Source organism: Thermomyces lanuginosus (genome assembly GCF_041956635.1).
Source record: "Thermomyces lanuginosus strain ATCC 200065 unplaced genomic scaffold VTN49scaffold_3, whole genome shotgun sequence".
NCBI classification, from domain to species: domain Eukaryota; kingdom Fungi; phylum Ascomycota; class Eurotiomycetes; order Eurotiales; family Trichocomaceae; genus Thermomyces; species Thermomyces lanuginosus.
In genome coordinates this window covers 82,036-99,465 of record NW_027192337.1, presented here as the reverse complement: position 1 = coordinate 99,465, position 17,430 = coordinate 82,036, and the positions used below count along the sequence as shown (strand labels likewise).

The window sequence follows — 17,430 nt, the reverse complement described above, 5'->3', positions numbered from 1 at the left end:
GGTGAGGGGTGCTGATTGGTTGGTCATAACGCCTTGAAACGTGTCTGGACATGGGCGAACTGTCTCTCTGCCTCCGTGCCCAAGGCCCGAGTGTTGGGACTCATATTTGGTGGGACTTGCGCCATGGCCCTTGGGAGGCGACCATTCGAGCCTGTACCGGTACATCCCGCCGTGTACAACGCAAGCGTGGCAGCTCGCTGATGGCCTAAACTCTGAATCCTTGTCATGACACATCGATCAGAGTTCGGCGATGGCATCCAGACAGGTTGAAGAGCCGTCTGTTCCCCATGATGGTTATCGCCGGCTGATCTACACCGCTTCGCTCCTCCAGCAGTCAGGCTACGGGCAACCCCTCTCCTGCTGGCCGGTCGTTGGCTGAGTCAGGGACTACAATGCAGACTACTGATGCCGGCTTGGGAAAGGCTGGGTCGTTGGCTGCGATCTGGGATTTCAACGTGGCCTTGTCACAGTGCACATTTGCCCTGGTCTGCATAGAGCCGTCGGCCAGGCAGAGTCCTTCGTGACGGTGACCAAAGTTACTACCACTGCACTCTGCTGTCAACACCTCATTTTATTTGATGAATAAGGATTCTGTTGGTGGCTATGAACCGTGGGAATCATCAAGGTTAAAAGCTGAGCGATCCATGGTTGTCGCCGGAACCGCCAGGGCGTCGGCTGTGATGCCAGTTGACGGCGGAAACGCACAGCCGCGGGCGCTGAATTTGTCGACTTCACTGTCCAAGTACTTGTCCAGGTTGTGAATCTTGGGACTCGGAATGCGTACTGCAGACTCTCTCTCCAAGTAGAGGTACTTCTCGCTCAAGTACTCTTCTCGTAGAACTCCCCTCATACCGCCACCCTAACCTCTAGGGTCTCTAGGGTCCAGCCACCGACAACCATTGTCGGACAGGGTTCAAGGACACATCACCCAGGCCCAATTATCGTAGATTACGAGGCAATCATGATCTGAGAGTCGACTCGGACCCAGATTAATTCATCAGCAGCAATTGGCAATGAATAAGTGACCGACGTGCCAGTATTTTTTTGTGCCTGGAACCTGAAATCCCCGCTTTGGCGCCGCTCGCTTGCGTCTATCACACCTCGCCCTTCTCCTGATCGTATTTCTTCTGCTCAACACTCATATCGCCAGCGATACTCTCGTGGATTTTTTATTTTATTTGCCATTTTCAAGTTTTCCTTCCGACCCTGCCGCCCTTCGTTTCGCCGTCAGTCTCTGTTCAGCGATCGTTGTGTCCGCACTCTTCGACCAGACGCCGCGCCAGAGAGCAGATGCGGCCGTCGCCTAGATTCGAGTGACCACGGAGAATTGCTGGCTGTTGTGCTCGTAAAGACCCGTGGTCATTGTCTGCGCAAAAGCGTGAGTGTTCCCGGCCTGGGGTGGATGCCAGCTCGCTGCCTCCAGCCCCTCTCCACTCCTCGACAGCCCCCGTTCATACCCCCTCTCTCTCGCTCAGGGCGCTGGGCTCTGTCGGGCTCACACCGCTCACAACCACTGGTTTTCCACCCCTCGCTCCAATCAGACACCCCTCACTTCCCGCAGCGCGCCCATTGTGGCAGCGATTCCAATCATTCGACTCTTGTTCCATGTGTGCGTTGTTCTTTGCAGACCTGGGCACCCACGCTGACTTGGTGACTCGTTTGCAGCTCGTCTACTGCGACCCTAGCCCACCATGGCTTTCAAAAATGGCCTCAGCGAGCGTTTGGACGAGTTGCGTTTCGCTTCGCCTCGATCTCCCAAGAGCGACGCTCCGTTCTCTGTCTACACGCCCTTGTCTCCCGGCCAGTCCAGCCTGATGTCTGCCTTCCAGCCACGCCCCTCGACCGATGTGCGAACTCATATGCCCCGCCGCTTCACGACCGATGCCAGCAAATTCTCCTCCTGGAGTTTCTTGAATCAGTTGTCGTCCGACTCTGGGGATCCTTTAACTTCGGTGAGCAGCCTCCCCGGCGATTTCTATGTGTGTGGGTGGGGTGTGCATTGAGCGAGCTTGGATGCTGGCTACTGGCAAGGTATCATATATATGTCTCTTGCAGCATGCTAACTATAGATTCTCTAGGCGACAAATCTGCATAAATCACAGCTGGTGGGTTTGCAGGTTCAATTGCCATGTCATATCATACTCTGAGGGCTAATTCACTCGAAAGATCGAACGGAAGCGGCAGACCATCGAATACATGCGCGAGCAGAAGAAGCGTTTCGAGGCCGATATGAAGCTGCTTGATTTGCAGCAGGAGAAGGAAAGGCGGGAGATTGATCAGCTTGCTCGTGATCTGGCTCAGTCCGGGCTCTCAGGCCCAGTGAGTGAGCCCACGACGCCGCCCGAACATCGCGATGCTGGATTTCCGTCCGCTTTCTCCCGACCATCTCGCTTTTCCACATCCAGCGTGACGTCTTCCCCCGGCATCTTTAACATCTTCTCCCCCTCCCAGACGAGCCAAGTGACTTCGCCATCCGGACAGTCCAGATCAGGGTCCACTGCTCAAACCCCCACCAACCGGTTCTCAGTTCAATCTGTGCCAGGATCACGGCGTAACTCTGAAGCAGATGAATTTTCCCCAGAGCCATTAACTTATCGTCCGGGTCCATTGTAAGTACCAATGCTGCTCTATTTCGCCCCGTATTTCTCAAACATCCAGTGCTACGATCTCCAGAATCATAGCCTGCTTAAGGCTATCTTAAGGCTATGCACCTCTCTTCTGTTCACTGCACAATACCTGACAATTGTGAAGCTTCACTCACCTATGACATTGGATATATTCCTCATTTCTTTCTTTTCCCCTGCACGCATTTCACGCTCCATCCCTTCCATCCCTTTCTTTCCACCACGCCCATCTGTCTTTCTTTCAACCATCTTCAACCATCTTTTCACAAGTTCTCCTGTTGAAGCACATAGCTCTTTGGCTTTTGCTAAAAATTTATCTCCAGGCCTCATCGGTATTCGATGCCTACTACTAGCCTAGCCGCTCAATTGCGATCTCCCACGACTGCGTTTTCCAACTCGACGCTGGACTCCTTCAACGCTTCCAAGTATCTATTCCCCAGTGAAGAGGACCGCGCTACGCCAAAGGACGACGACCGGTTGCCCACTCCGGACATCAAAAGCTACTTGAGAATGACAGATCCCGATGACAAGTTCCCTTCACTGTCTCGAGGAGACGATAATCCGGGATTGGTGAGTTGCCATCGTGTACACTTCGAGTAGATCTTCTAACAAGTTTTCCATGCAAAAGCTGTCGACAAATTCCGATGCCATTGACTTGGCGAATTCGCGAACGCCAAAGCCAGAAACTTGGAACACGCATAACCGCTATCGCTCATCTCACCAGAGCATGCCGCAAAATGGATTGAATCTGCTCCGCATGGACCAATTGGGCAGCCCTTCTTCTGGAGAGAAGCAGACTAATAATCCTCGCCACATGGCTAGACACTCCCTGGAACTTAATCTTCTGTACGGAGAACAAAAGTCTCAAGATACAGTCGTGTCGACGGCTCCATCTTCGCGTCCGCTATCGCTGCAGGCTCCCTTCTCGACGACTGATATTTCCACACTCAGTTCCAATGGTTTCGGTCCCGCCATCGCCTCTCCTACAGCCCATTCGGAGCAGTTCCATCAGCACAGCGCCAGCATCAACCGGATCACCGCCGGCACGAATGGTACGTCTGCGAGGGATTCTCCAGATCATGAGGAGCCGAAGCTGCCAAATGGGCACAATCCAGTCCCTTCAAGTTTGCAAGCTAACGCTCCGCCATTTGGCCCACAAGTCCTGAACTCTGCCATACCCCCACAGCCTCTTGGATCTGCCAATGCCCTTCCTAACTTTCAGAACTCATTCTACAACTATAACCCGCAGCCATACATGACGAACACGTTGCCGGTCAATGGCGGCCCTCTTCCCAACTATGCTGTCCCCGCGCCAACCCCATACCAGGGATATCCGCCGTACGGAAACTTCCGATTCCCCGAATCTTCTCCTGCGCGCAATGGAAGCTCTCGTCGCAATGGGGAAACGGAATCGTCTCAGGTGTCCCGCTTCAGCAATGTACCATTAGAGAAGTACCGCGGCGAGATTTACAGCTTGTGCAAGGACCAGCATGGTTGCCGCTACTTGCAGCGAAAGTTAGAAGAGCACAACCAAGAACACGTCAAAATGATTTTTGATGAGACGCACATGCATGTCGTGGAGCTCATGACAGGTGAGTTTATGGCACTGGACGTTGAGACCGTCGTGTTTGAAAGGCCTAACCCCTCCCAGACCCGTTCGGTAACTATCTCTGTCAGAAGCTTCTTGAGTTTTCCAACGAGGAGCAGCGGACGACCCTCATTCACAACGCTGCCCCGCAGCTGGTGAAGATTGCGCTGAATCAGCATGGTACCCGGGCCTTGCAGAAGATGATCGAGTTTGTGACAACTCCAGAACAGACTCAAACGGTGATCCGTGCTCTACGGGACCGTGTTGTCGACCTTGTGCAGGACCTCAATGGCAACCATGTGATTCAGAAATGCTTGAACCGCCTCTCCCCGGAGGATTCTCAATTCATCTATGATGCCGTCGGAGCCAACTGCGTCGTTGTTGGAACTCATCGTCATGGCTGCTGCGTGCTGCAGCGTTGCATCGATCACGCCTCGGGAGAACAGCGGGCGAAGTTGATTGCCCAGATCACGGCCAATGCGTTCACTCTTGTTCAGGACCCCTTCGGTAACTACGTTGTACAATATATCCTCGATCTCTCCGAGCCCCATTTCACCGAGCCGCTGTGCCAGAAATTCCTTGGAAATGTTGTACCGCTGTCCAAGCAGAAGTTCAGCTCGAACGTAATTGAGAAGTGCCTTCGCACAGCTGACTATCAAATGCGCAAGAAAATGATCGACGAGATGCTGGCACCTAATGAGATGGAGAGGATGTTACGGGACTCCTTCGCCAATTACGTCGTGCAGACTGCCATGGATTTTGCGGATCCTGAGTCTCGCAGCCGCCTTATTGATGCCATTCGTCCGATTCTACCGTCCATCCGCCAAACTCCTCATGGCCGTCGTATTGCGGGCAAGATCAACGGCAACGACGGATCTGGGCGAAACAGTGGCAATCATAGTGGGCAGGTTACCCCGAATGAGATGCTGCCGCCTTCCATGCAGTTGCCTCAGAAGCCGTTCCTTCACCAACATCAACCACACCAACAACATCAGCAACAGAATTCCCTTAACGGTTCGGCCGGGCATTTGCAAGACAGCGTCGGTGGTTCAACCCCTCCTAACAGTTCGGCGTCTGCCGTCGCGGGATTCAGCACGCCAGTGAATGGCTCTGTCGATTTGGGAAGCGGTCGGTTCTCGTCACCGCAGGTTAATGGAGTCACCTCTCCGACTCAGGCTCAGGTATATCACGGAAATGGGTATTTCTGAGCTCTCAGCGCTGGCTATTCGACCGTCGATTTTCTCTCCGATTTGTACTCATATCGATGACGATACGACATGATGACTTTTCATATCCCTTACATGTATATCCACATCTGACACTTTTTTTTCTTATATTCTTATGCTTTTCCTGTACAACGAAAGTTTCTCATGTCGATCTGCTGCATTACGATGGCTTGATGAGCTCCAAATGCAGAAGTGGAGATGCATTGACCATTATCTCGGAGTGAGACGTTGCACAGTGGTGTTTTGTCATTCTTGCTGTTGTTTATTCTTTTGTGTTTGTTTTCTTATTGCATTTTCTGGTACATTTCCCCCCTTTTGTTGATGTCTAGCCTGGTTACCTGCATGCTGGCCTACTTGCGAGGGGAATGCAGGAGTGCAGCGTGGGAGCTGAGTGAAGAACCCGGCCCTTCGCTTATAACCCGTTGCTATCAATATATGGGCTGTATCCCTGCTGCATAGATTTAGAAGTGTACTCATATGAGCTTGTATCGCAATATCATATACCGTTATGAATCAACATCATTTGATCTTAACTGCGTGAAATTACAGCAAGAAATCAAGTGTGCAGCACGAGACAGTCAGCTGTTGACTCGAGACTCCCTCGACGACCGGTATTTCCGTCCGTCGGCCGCGTCGGTTCTCCATCGGAGATTATCACCGCAGCGCATTACCAGAACGTCGTCGACTTTTGTTTCGCTACGCCATCCTGGAACGCGGTGCAGCACAGATAATTCGCGCGTTCCTAATACGACATACGGCATGCCCTATGGTCATTAAAACTAAATGAACTGAGAGGAATTGGGCGTGGTGCCAATGGAGAGGATTGCCAGCGGCTTTTGCTAAGCTATTTTGGGGCTGCGTGAACTGAGTTCGAGGTCCGTCACAGAGAACACGTACGGCCCGTTCGCCGACTTCAGAGCAAAGGATTGAATCGATGATCAGGATCACGAAGGAGCCTTTTTCGGGCCCTTGAGTCGAGCAATTCCCCATCTCTCCGTATCCGCATTGCCATGGCTGCAGCTCAACCATGACGAGTTGCAGCACACAATAGGTTACAGGCATCGTACTCGGGTTGATTAGTATAACCTGATAATCGACTACATGTATACTACTGAATTATACTTTCGACCATCCGCGCTTAGTCATCATCGTCAACCGCGTTGACAGTTGACGCGGAGTGCGCGTTCTCGACCGAATCTCACTGGAGTCAGTCGTAATGTCGCTACGGCCGGCAGAGATCAGTCGCACTCTGAATCGAAAATGGCCCTGCAGGGAGCTTCAATCCCGCCAGCTGGCGGCTCTACTTAGTGTAAATCGCCTGTCCAATCGCTGATTCTATTCGAATCTCGTCGCGCGACGAAGACGATGCTGATTGCCTACGCAGCCGCAGGTTCCCAGCGCTCCCACAGTGGTGGTCCATGGTATTTCAGCAACATGCAAGACCACTCTTACTCGCGCCGTCTTGTCCGAGCTTGCTGTTCCCCATGCGATTATTCGTTGCTCGGAATGCGTCACAGGAAGGCACCTGTTGACGACTATTTTGCTGGAGATCTTACAGGCCGTGGGAATGGGGGATGAATGGCAGCGATTTGGCAAGGGAAAATGCAAACATATCAGTACATTGGTGGTGCTCCTAGAGGAGATATTCGCGCCAGGCAAGGGTGTTGCTATGGATAAGTTCGTGTTAGTGTTGGATGGGATTGATGAACAGCGGGAGGCTTCCCACATGCTTTTGTCTGGACTGGCTAGGCTGGGCGAAGTGGTTCGTTCGACTACGGAACGCATTTTGAGCAGCATAGTAACTGACATACGATGTGCTAGATTCCTACGATGACCGTGGTGCTCATTGTCAGCACAACTCCGCGCCCGCTGTTCCTTCAATCCTCTGGCGTTGCCCATATTTCTTTTCCGCCGTATACACGGAACGAAGCAATTACTATTATCACTGCATCCGATCCGCCACATGTGGACGGCTTGAACCGGGATCTCGCAGCCAAGTTCTACCCGCAGTTCGTATCGACGGTGTACGATTCCCTTGTCGGTCCCACAGCAGGCACGATACCATCTTTTCAGTCTCTATGCGAGAGACTCTGGCCGCGATTCATTCGACCCGTCGTTGACGAGTCGCCGCCTGGCGGCGGATGGGATTTCGCAAGACTTCTCGTGCGGAACAGATCGATGTTCCAAACCCAAGGGGAGAACATGCTCGTCCACCATATTGTTTCGGAGGAATATGACGGCGGAAAGAATAAGACCACATCATTTACTTCCAAACAACCACCATCGCTCCCGTATTTCCCGTCCCTGATCCTCACAGCGGCCTACATTGCATCGCACACACCTTCCCGCCTCGACACGATCTTCTTCTCAAAATACTCATCATCGTCACTATCGGCGCGGAACAAACGTGCCCATCATCGAAGGCGACTAAAACGCCTTTCTCAAGCCCAGCACGCAATGACTGACAATCCCGAGGATACGCCCAAGAAACCCGGCGCGAAACGCGTCAGGACCCGCATCACAAAGAACACCCTCACCTCAGCTTTCGCCACAACCGACAGCTCCACAACCGCTACGATCCTCGCTGCAAGGCCGTTCACACTAGAACGGCTAATAGCCATTTACCATGCCATAGACCCCAACCCACCGCCAATGACCGGTGTTGGAGGAATGCCGGGCACCGGTGGCACCATACCCACCGCAGATGCCATTTACGCGGAACTCTCTACACTTCGCAGACTCCGTTTAGTAGTGCCGGCTGTTGCGTCGACTAGCATGGCGGACGCGACAGGTGGGGAGAAGTGGTGCATCAATGTATCGGGGGCATGGGTTGAGGAAATAGCTCGGGGGATTGGCGTTGAGGTTGGCGAATGGTTAGCAGGAGGTTTGGATTAACCGTAATACATAATGTGGAATGGAATGAAACGTTAAGCATCCAGGCGATTGCATTCCTTGGGTGTCATCGGTCTATTCATGCCATCTACTCCGTACATGCTAAAATACCATCTTGGATCTAGTATTTAACACGTCCACTCCTCCACAACACGCCCACAACTCACCACAATTCTCGGGCTCTGCCAGTGTCCAGCTGGATATGGCCCGTTTTCGAATCGCAGGCTGGCGATTGGGAGGGGATACCGATGTGTCGACATGGACGATGGAATCACCTTCCCATTAACGAGTGAGTGGAGTTTGACAGAATTCTGGTCGGTGACTGCAGAGTCATGAAAACATGAGTCGTCAGTTCGTACATTTGAATGGGAAATAATATGCTGGAAAAGGGGTGGATCGTTACCGCTTGCTAGGACGCCCATTTCGGGATTGACGTCAATTCGTTGCACGTGGGAGTTATTGTGATGGTCATCGAAGACGAGATATGGTTTCGTTGAGGTATGTTGGCGATGCCTCTCTGGACGTGGATAGGATTGCATGCCGTTTTGCGGGAGACGGAGGTCGTACATTTGGAGCTGGTGAAGCCGTGCGTTAGATGGAAATCTTCCTGGAAAAATATTTGGATGTGGTTTATGGGGAAGAAGGGGGAGACGCACGGATTGATATCCTGCTACCACTATTCGGTACTCGTCAACTTTACGAATTTGTCGAACCGAGTGTGGGTGCTGTAGCCTCGTGACTTGTCCGCCACTCCGGATGTCTCCGAGGTTGATGGACGAATTTCGGAGGCCGCTCGCGACGACGTTCGGTCCCAGCCATTCGATAGCTAGAGTGTCAGAAGAGCGTTTCTGTTTCCGCGCCCCATGCCGCATGGAGTCACCGTGTGCAAATGGCCTCCGGTTTAGGTGCCATTGCGCTTGGTTGCTCCGAACGGTGTAGACTCCCTCTGAGGTGCCAATGGCAAACATAGGCTCGTCGCTTTGTGGTCGTGCCGCAGAGCACCATAGCGTGGCCGTATCCTTGATCTGGCTGAGTCTGGGCACACCTATCCTTCGTCGTTAGCCGTCTGGCAACCAGTCCCAAGAATGCTTGCATGGTGGTCTTACGTTCCGTATGCCATGGATAGTCTATTGACCCCTCTGGTAATCGGCCTAGGGCGATGAATGACTGACCAGAAACATCGCCATGTAGTGTCGCCCTGCAATGGTCAGCGCCGTCATCATCTACTAGCAGAGTTGTGGCCACGTACACAAAGTGTCCTCGTTCCCCTAGCGTCACTGACGACAACTCCTCCTGTCAGTCCATGACTTCCCATGATATAGGGCTTGCTTTTGAACTTACTTCATGCGGAATATTGTAGTGAATCGAAGCGTTGTCGATATCATACGACCATCGGTCTCCGTTTGATGCTACTGGGGGACACGCTCTGCGAAAGTCAGCTCCACTGGTCCTAAACCAGGCCGTCCTCAAATGCACTGACATGATGCCGGATCCAGCGAGCCGGTTTCCGCCTGGCTAATCAGTAAAACCCCGATGCAATGACATCGACAAGAAAGCGAACAAACCCACCCATGACAGCAATCCCGGTCGAATCCTGCCTCGCGAAATCCATGACCGTCTTCAGGTCGTTCGGGTGCTTGTCAAATTTGAGCACCTCGTAACGTTGCAGGTGGACTGCGAATACGCCACTTTGCTCCGACTTCATCACGAATCCTGGTGCGCATGAAGATCCGATCTCCGTCAAAAGTCTGCTGTGAGAGTTTGCGAGACATTTTGCTTTGACCACTCTTTCTTTGCGAACACGTTCTTGAATGCGTTGCTCATGTTCAACCCGCTGTTACGATGTTAGATATGTAATATCCGAAAATAGACTTGTAGCGTGCCTCTGCCTCGACTTTGCGTTTCTTGACCGCGCTGGCCGAGTATTGCGAACCTGCAGGGGCCACATTATCGGCCTGGATACGAAAGTACTTCTTCTTGACGGGATCTGGCAAAGTAGATGAGTTTCTGCAATCGTGGATATCATAATACGATTCGGGCGGGCATACCAAAGTAGAATCCCGGGATTTGTTTAGTGGCCATCGCCACAGTTTCTATAATGTCCCGTATGCGAGATCAAGGTCCTAGTTCCTATACATGTATCCGATTCTCTTCTGATGAACCCTGGCGGTGCTTTCGAACTACTCCAGAATGGTGGCGCCAAATCTGATTCCTGTGATCGCCTGCTGGGGAAGACTAGATACCAAGGCATCAATCCGCATCACTCATTTCAATCAGTCAAGTTAACCCTGAATTTCATAAACCATATCCATAGCAAGCCATTGTAAAGGTTCCAGGGAAGTTTGATGATGGTCGCGAAGATCTCGCACATGACGTTGGTCGCGAACATTTGATAAGGATAACACCGGCGTAGATCATTGGCCGAAATTAGTTCAAATTGCGCAAAGTTTGCTCTTCAAATCTCAAGTTGATCTCAAAACTGAAATTTGTACGGTCTTGAGACTAATTGCTATTTCAAGTAATTAAAACACGAGATGAATGCCGTACCTCACCTGGATGTTTCCAGCATGATGCTTCTGTTCGACCAAGTTGGACGTTAAGTTCCAGCTCTATTGTTGTTCACGTCAAATCGTCAATAGAGCTTTTGATTCATTCGCGTGAAGCAGCTTCGCAAAATTCTATTTACACAATTTATCATGGAACCAACCAACCTCTCTACTTATCATGCCTGTCTGGCTTGTAGAAGCGCACATCGACCTTCTGGTCACCGAGACTCTCTTTAGCTTTGAAGGTCACCGTCTCTTCAGGAACAATGTCGGCAAGATTTTCCTCGAATTCAACGTCGTTTGCCTCCAGTGTCACTCCTTTCAATGGCCTGTCAGTCTGGATCCGTATCGAGTCATCCACACGGTCGACTCTCAGATCGGTTGGGTGCTGAAGTTTGACATATCTGTGGATTCAGCGTTAGCATAGGCCACACTGAATCTTTGAGCTCGAAATTGGTGCCTTACTTCAGAGGTTCGGGCCAATTGACGTAGCGCGCAATCTGCTTTCCTTCTAGGTCGAACAGATACGCCGCGATTACGACTCGACTGGGATCTTCCACGTCGCTCACTTTTGGAAGGCCGAACTCGACAAGGTCGGTGCTCCGATTGGATGTGACTTGCACCAGGCCGTGGTCTTTGTCATAGATCTTGTTTCCTGTGATGACGTCGAATGCTTTGACATGCAGTTTCCCTTCGATGTCGTTCAAAAGGAAGCTCGACACCCACAACTCAACAACAACAGAACGATCAACTAGGGATGTATATTTATCCCGGCGTGTCTCGCGCACTTCACGCTTCATGCCAATGATGACAGGTGCTAGATGCTGCTTAATGGCATAATATGACAGTTTCGGCCGTAGGTAATAGTCAGCGATGGCCCTAAATTGGTCAGTTATGTCGATTCTTAAAGTAGGTTAACCCATACCATGATGTTACTGGCCAGCAGTCATTGATCTGCCAAACGAGAGCTCCAGCCGTGTATTCACGACCTGGCCCTTTCCAGTTCCTGCGCCATACTCGGTACGCCGTCGAGAGACAATCCGCCTGCATGAGTTGGGTCACGTAGACGTAGTCTTTGAGAGGTCGAGTGCTGAAATCAAAATTCTCGGCAAGGTATCTTATCAAGGTCAGGATTCTCCTTTCTGACGGATTGACGAGACACATACCCAGCCAATCTCTTTTCGTGGCCATCAGCTTTGTTGTGGAAATCAACGGTTTGAGATTGCGCGTAGAGTTCATCCCGCGATTCCTCGGTGATATAGGACTCGATTGTTTTGGCATCAGGGAATGCTTCCATTCCAAACTCAGATACAAAACGCCCGGATAGCTTGTCGTAATTCTGATATCGTTCTTGCGAGCCGTGCCAAACTATTTTCCATCAGTTTTAGTTCAAGTCACTGGGTTTGCGGGCGTACCATTCCACTGGTGGATGTCTCCCACTGTAGTATCACTGGTATCCTCTCCGCCGTACGGGCTGCCAAAGTGATAATAGGTATCTGGCACCAACTCCTTTGTCACATCAACCAAAATCTTCTCGTATATGTATCTAGCTGGAAAGTCCGTCTCAAGCCAGCTGTCTGGGTCTTTGTTTTCCGGGTCATATGTCAGTCCTTCGGATTCCCGCAACGAATAATCTTCATTATTTCCCGCGTAGATCACAATAGATGGGTGGTGTCGCAGTCGTTTCACGTTCGCAATGGCTTCTTCTTTGATAGAGTCCCGAAGCGACGAAATCTTCGCTGGGTAATTACCACAGGCAAACATAAAGTCTTGCCAGATCAGGATACCCAATTCATCCGCTGCATCGTAGAAGACATCTTCTTCGTAGATGCCACCACCCCAGACCCTATTTCATTGTCAACTTATTCTCATGAACAGGGTCACTGCACTTACCGGACCATGGCTTGATTTCCATCGCGAACAATTTTCAGCCAGTCATAATATTTCTGTTTCCCAATTCTCGGAATGAAGTTGTCTGCAGGGATCCAGTTTGATCCTCCACAGAATATCGGAATGTTGTTGATTTCAAAGAAGAAGGATGTGCCGGGGGCATCGTTGAGCTCGCGCTGAACTACCCTCGCTTTACGAATTCCAACCCTCTTACTCGAAGCATCCAATTCCGAGCCACCCTGCAAAAGAGTAGCCTTTAGCTCATACAGAGGCTGCGAACCGTATGACGTTGGGTACCAGAGTTCTGGCTGAGACACATCAAGAGTTGCTTGAGCATATCCTCCATTGATCTTAGAGGACGACTGCTGAACAAGCTTCCCATTGAGAGACAGCTCGAATATCACCTCTGTGGCAGATCCTTCAACATCTGCTTTGGCGACAACTGAAGCAGAGTCTAGAGAATCTGCCACATTAATGGTGAAATACAGGTCACTGATTTTGGCGTTGTACAACTCAAGCCAAACTGGTCTCCATGGCCCAGCGGTCATCAAAGTCGGACCCCAATCCCATCCCTAAGGCAATTGTCAGAAACTGCAAAATTCTGGTCGAATAGGGCAACATACGTAGTGATATTGTGCCTTGCGCACGGCCAATCGACTAGCATCGCCATTCCAAAGTACCCATTTATGATCCGGATACTGCTCTTGGATCTTCTTTCCCAAGATCAAGGCGCTGTCAAATGTAATCTCCAGCGAGTTTTTGTCTCCTGCTTTGACCACCTTCGTGATGTCAACTCGCTGTGGGATAAACATGTTATTCGACTTCAAAATTTCGTGTCCATTGACAACGACAGTTGCAAAAGTATCCAGGCCGTCGAAATTGAGGACGACCTTTTCGTAACCGCTAGCATCTGGGACGTCAAATTCGGTGCGATACAGCCATGTCTTCTCACCAACCCATTGGACAAGCAGTTCATTTTTGTCCAAAAACGGATCCGGGATCTTTTTATGGCGAAGCAGGTCCAAATGAACATTGGTCGGAAACTGGGCGACTGGCAGCCATTCTGTCTCCGAAGCTTCTCGGAACTGCCAGCCTTCATCAATCTGAATCACCACGCGTTTGGAAATATCAGGCATGATCAATGTCGTCAGACACAAAATATCCTTTGATTTTAATATGGTATATAGACCAGAAATTGGACATTTGCTTGCAATGGGTTTATATACTCTCTTGATTGTTGTATGTACCTGTCAGCAAAGGACCAAAATAGACAACGGATATTGCAGAGTTCCGTTTCCAATAGGGAAAGCGGGAGTAAGATCGATAGGAATCAGGAACGTTTGCAGTGTTTGTACGGAGTACTCCGTACTTGCATCTGCTTGCTGGATGTCTTGGCAACGGCAGCGGAGCTTCCGACTTCCGTCATGATGTCTTCGACGATGGAGCTGTTGTCGCCAGCGACTTCAGTCGGTGATTCATCGGTGCTTTTCAACGTTGGCCAACCAACAAATTCCCGACGCTGACTTTTGATATTCTCATGAGGCATTTGCCAATCAGAAGGTCGGGATAATGTCCCGAGGCACAAGATTGGCTCGGTTAATCTGATACTGTGGATAAAATCGTGCTTGATCTGCACTGCCGAAGCCCGATGCGCCGGATAAATGCGCGCAGATCGAGACTAACGATATCAGATCCCGAAGTCCACAATCTGGGGTAGCCAGCTAGGTTCCGATCATCTGATAGCAATAGCTTAAAGTAGCGAAGTTTCCCAAGATTTAAAGCCGTAGATCGAGTAAGACTTCGCTGCTCAGCTCTAGATCCTGTTAGATCTCCGAAAGGATAAACGCAGAGTTCTTGGGCAGGCCAGACGACAAGCTGACCAAGATGAAGTTCACGGAGGGAATGTGGCGCCTTAGAGTAGGTGGTCCATGCAGCATATGGATGGACGTTGATTGACACAAGAATAGGAAGGCATCACAGTTGACTGGATGAGTAACGTGGAAAGATTGACTGTCAAAGATGAAACCGTTGATCTGCTCTTGAATAAAGTGCAGCGCCATCGTGGAGATACTCTCAATTCTCGTATGCCTTGGGCCTGCAGCTGGGACAAAAATTCAGTTTAGAAGCAGCAGCTAATATATCCCTGATCAGCAACAATATCTACCGAATTAACTTCGCCGCTCGAAGGAGTCATCGGGGTTAAGTTTGTTCATTGGTATCCCTCCAGAGGCACTTTTGTCGGTGCGCCATTTTATGGCTGACTCGCTTCAGGGCTGGGGCGGTTGACAACGGACCACATTACAAACTCAATTCGACCACAGGGCATGTTAAGATCGAAAACGTCAAAAATGACAAACTTGTCTACAGCAGTGGCGATCTGAGTCTCACCGTGAAAACTTCCCAGAATGATCTGGATTTTCGCTTTGCCACGAATACCGGCGAAAAGGTCACTGGGCACTCCTGGCGGTCAATTGGATACGTAAGGGACAAGACGACGGAGAAGACAAAGTGGGACGATAGCCTGTTCATTGAACATGAAGGGTACATGCTCGCCGAACTGGATCTAGGGGTTGGCGAGAAGATTTACGGTCTGGGTGAACGGTTCGGTCCATTTGTCAAGAATGGCCAGACAGTGGACATTTGGAATGAAGATGGTGGAACATCGTCCGACCTCGCTTATAAGAATGTCCCCTTCTACATTTCATCAAAGGGCTACGGAGTCTTCATCAATCATCCTGGGAAGGTCAGTCTAGAAATTCAATCGGAACGCACGACTCGTGTCAATATCTCCGTTCCCGGAGAAGAGCTGCAGTACTTCATTATCTACGGCGGCACACCGAAGGAGGTCCTCAAGCGGTATGTCGCGTTGACTGGACGGCCCAGCTTGGTGCCTTCGTGGAGCTACAACTTGTGGTTGACAACAAGTATGGTCTTTCTTGACTCCAATGGAATACTCGCTAATCAATGACCAGGTTTCATCACCAATTATGATGAAAAGACAGTCACCGGATTCCTGGATGGTTTCCGCGATCGAGATATCCCACTTGGAGTGTTCCACTTCGACTGTTTCTGGATGAAATCATACCAATGGTGCGACTTCGAATTTGATAGTGAAATGTTCCCCGATGCCGCTGCATATATCCGACGTCTCAAGGAACGTGGCCTGAAAATCAGCGTTTGGATCAACCCGTATGTTGGCCAGGCATCTCCATTGTTCAAGGAGGGAAAGGAAAAAGGCTACTTCATCAAGGTAAGCAAGCTCGAGTTGGTCCACCTACAGTTGTCTAACTGTTCCTAGCGAACCGATGGAAGTGTTTGGCAATGGGATATGTGGCAAGCCGGAATGGCTGTTGTTGACTTCACAAACCCTAAAGCCGTTGAATGGTACTGCAGTCACCTGCGGCGTTTGATGGACATCGGTGTGGATACATTCAAAACCGACTTTGGAGAGCGCATCCCCTTCAAGAACGTCAAATACCATGATGGCTCGGATCCAGCTAGAATGCACAATTACTATGCGCTGCTTTACAACAAAATTGTGTACGAGACTATGACAGAGAGAGTTGGGAAGTCTCAGGGTCTTCTCTTCGCCCGCAGTACTGCTCCTGGCGGACAGGCTTTTCCAGTTCATTGGGGCGGAGATTGCGAGAGCACTTTTGAAGCCATGGCAGAATCTCTCCGGGGTGGCCTGAGCCTATCTCTCTGCGGATACATCTACTGGGCATCGGACATTGGCGGATTCGAAGGGACACCACCACCAGCACTGTACAAGCGGTGGGTACAGTTCGGTTTGTTGTCTTCGCATTCCCGACTGCACGGCTCGTCGTCTTTCCGCGTCCCGTGGATCTATGGCGAAGACTGCAGTGCAGTTCTCCGCGACTGCGTCAAGCGAAAGATTCTCCTGACCCCGTACCTTCTTCAAGCCGCACTGGACGGGAATCGGAACGGAACACCGTTGATGCGGGCCATGTTCCTCGAGTTCCCGGACGACCTGAATACCTATACTATCGACACTCAATACATGTTTGGCAGTAATCTCCTTGTCGCGCCTGTCTTCAGCGAAGAAGGTACCGTGACCTTCTATGTCCCGCGTAGCGAGGACGACCAGAATGGAAACTGGGTTTCGTGGTTCGACCACAAGAAGACCTACGAGCCAGGTCGGTGGTACACCGAGACTCATGGTTTCGAGACATTGCCGATTCTTATCAGACCCGGCTCCGTCACGCCTATCAACCCGAAACTCAAAGATCCTCAGGGTGATGCATTTGACGGACTGGAGCTGTTGGTCAATGGCAAGATCAGCCGTGAGACTGAGGTGGAAATTGTTGATCCGAGCGCAACGCATAATGTTCTGCAGACGATTAAGGTTACTCCGAGCGCCACTGGCGTTGTTACGGAGCCTGCTGTTAAAGTGACGACGATTTGAGACCGTATTCAATCGATGACAGGACTGGATATAGAGAATGACAAGCCATTTTGCACCTTAGCTATGCTCACTTCGTGACATGTAATTGCTACCCGTTTCTGTATTTGTTAGGGTTTCGGCAAGAATCAGCTAGGGTTAGGGTATTTACTCGGGTTATCATTTGACCCGATGGGCCGAAGGCAAATAGGAAAAAAAGGGTTGATCGGATTAACCGGTTATTTCGGAGTCTCGGACATGG

General features: G+C 50.7%; 6 protein-coding genes across 6 annotated transcripts; 3 read left to right on the top strand and 3 right to left on the bottom strand.

Moving 5' to 3' along the window:
- Positions 1 to 1,691: 1,691 nt before the first annotated feature.
- Positions 1,692 to 5,420, top strand: VTN49DRAFT_3945 (uncharacterized protein; the record flags this gene model as incomplete). Its single annotated transcript, XM_069411836.1, has 6 exons — positions 1,692 to 1,952; positions 2,079 to 2,105; positions 2,167 to 2,609; positions 2,948 to 3,194; positions 3,253 to 4,216; positions 4,276 to 5,420. 6 exons carry the CDS (start codon positions 1,692 to 1,694, stop codon positions 5,418 to 5,420), a joined length of 3,087 nt encoding a protein of 1,028 aa, XP_069272569.1.
- A 264-nt stretch (positions 5,421 to 5,684) lies between these two features.
- On the bottom strand, positions 5,685 to 5,915 carry VTN49DRAFT_3944 (uncharacterized protein; the record flags this gene model as incomplete). Its single annotated transcript, XM_069411835.1, has 1 exon — positions 5,685 to 5,915. One exon carries the CDS (start codon positions 5,913 to 5,915, stop codon positions 5,685 to 5,687), a length of 231 nt encoding a protein of 76 aa, XP_069272568.1.
- A 739-nt stretch (positions 5,916 to 6,654) lies between these two features.
- VTN49DRAFT_3943 (uncharacterized protein) lies at positions 6,655 to 8,333 on the top strand (the record flags this gene model as incomplete). The annotated part of the gene is made up of 3 exons (XM_069411834.1): positions 6,655 to 6,747; positions 6,823 to 7,200; positions 7,260 to 8,333. The coding sequence occupies 3 exons, from the start codon at positions 6,655 to 6,657 to the stop codon at positions 8,331 to 8,333; spliced, it is 1,545 nt and encodes a 514-aa protein (XP_069272567.1).
- A 125-nt stretch (positions 8,334 to 8,458) lies between these two features.
- On the bottom strand, positions 8,459 to 10,412 carry VTN49DRAFT_3942 (uncharacterized protein; the record flags this gene model as incomplete). Its single annotated transcript, XM_069411833.1, has 10 exons — positions 8,459 to 8,652; positions 8,734 to 8,905; positions 8,987 to 9,375; positions 9,437 to 9,528; positions 9,580 to 9,617; positions 9,672 to 9,756; positions 9,811 to 9,841; positions 9,900 to 10,164; positions 10,214 to 10,317; positions 10,379 to 10,412. The coding sequence occupies 10 exons, from the start codon at positions 10,410 to 10,412 to the stop codon at positions 8,459 to 8,461; spliced, it is 1,404 nt and encodes a 467-aa protein (XP_069272566.1).
- A 633-nt stretch (positions 10,413 to 11,045) lies between these two features.
- VTN49DRAFT_3941 (uncharacterized protein) lies at positions 11,046 to 13,902 on the bottom strand (the record flags this gene model as incomplete). The annotated part of the gene is made up of 7 exons (XM_069411832.1): positions 11,046 to 11,280; positions 11,342 to 11,755; positions 11,802 to 11,993; positions 12,043 to 12,244; positions 12,292 to 12,722; positions 12,770 to 13,338; positions 13,390 to 13,902. 7 exons carry the CDS (start codon positions 13,900 to 13,902, stop codon positions 11,046 to 11,048), a joined length of 2,556 nt encoding a protein of 851 aa, XP_069272565.1.
- Positions 13,903 to 14,650: 748 nt separating this feature from the next.
- Positions 14,651 to 17,192, top strand: VTN49DRAFT_3940 (uncharacterized protein; the record flags this gene model as incomplete). Its single annotated transcript, XM_069411831.1, has 6 exons — positions 14,651 to 14,683; positions 14,734 to 14,848; positions 14,918 to 14,981; positions 15,038 to 15,690; positions 15,739 to 16,016; positions 16,065 to 17,192. The coding sequence occupies 6 exons, from the start codon at positions 14,651 to 14,653 to the stop codon at positions 17,190 to 17,192; spliced, it is 2,271 nt and encodes a 756-aa protein (XP_069272564.1).
- Positions 17,193 to 17,430: the final 238 nt, after the last annotated feature.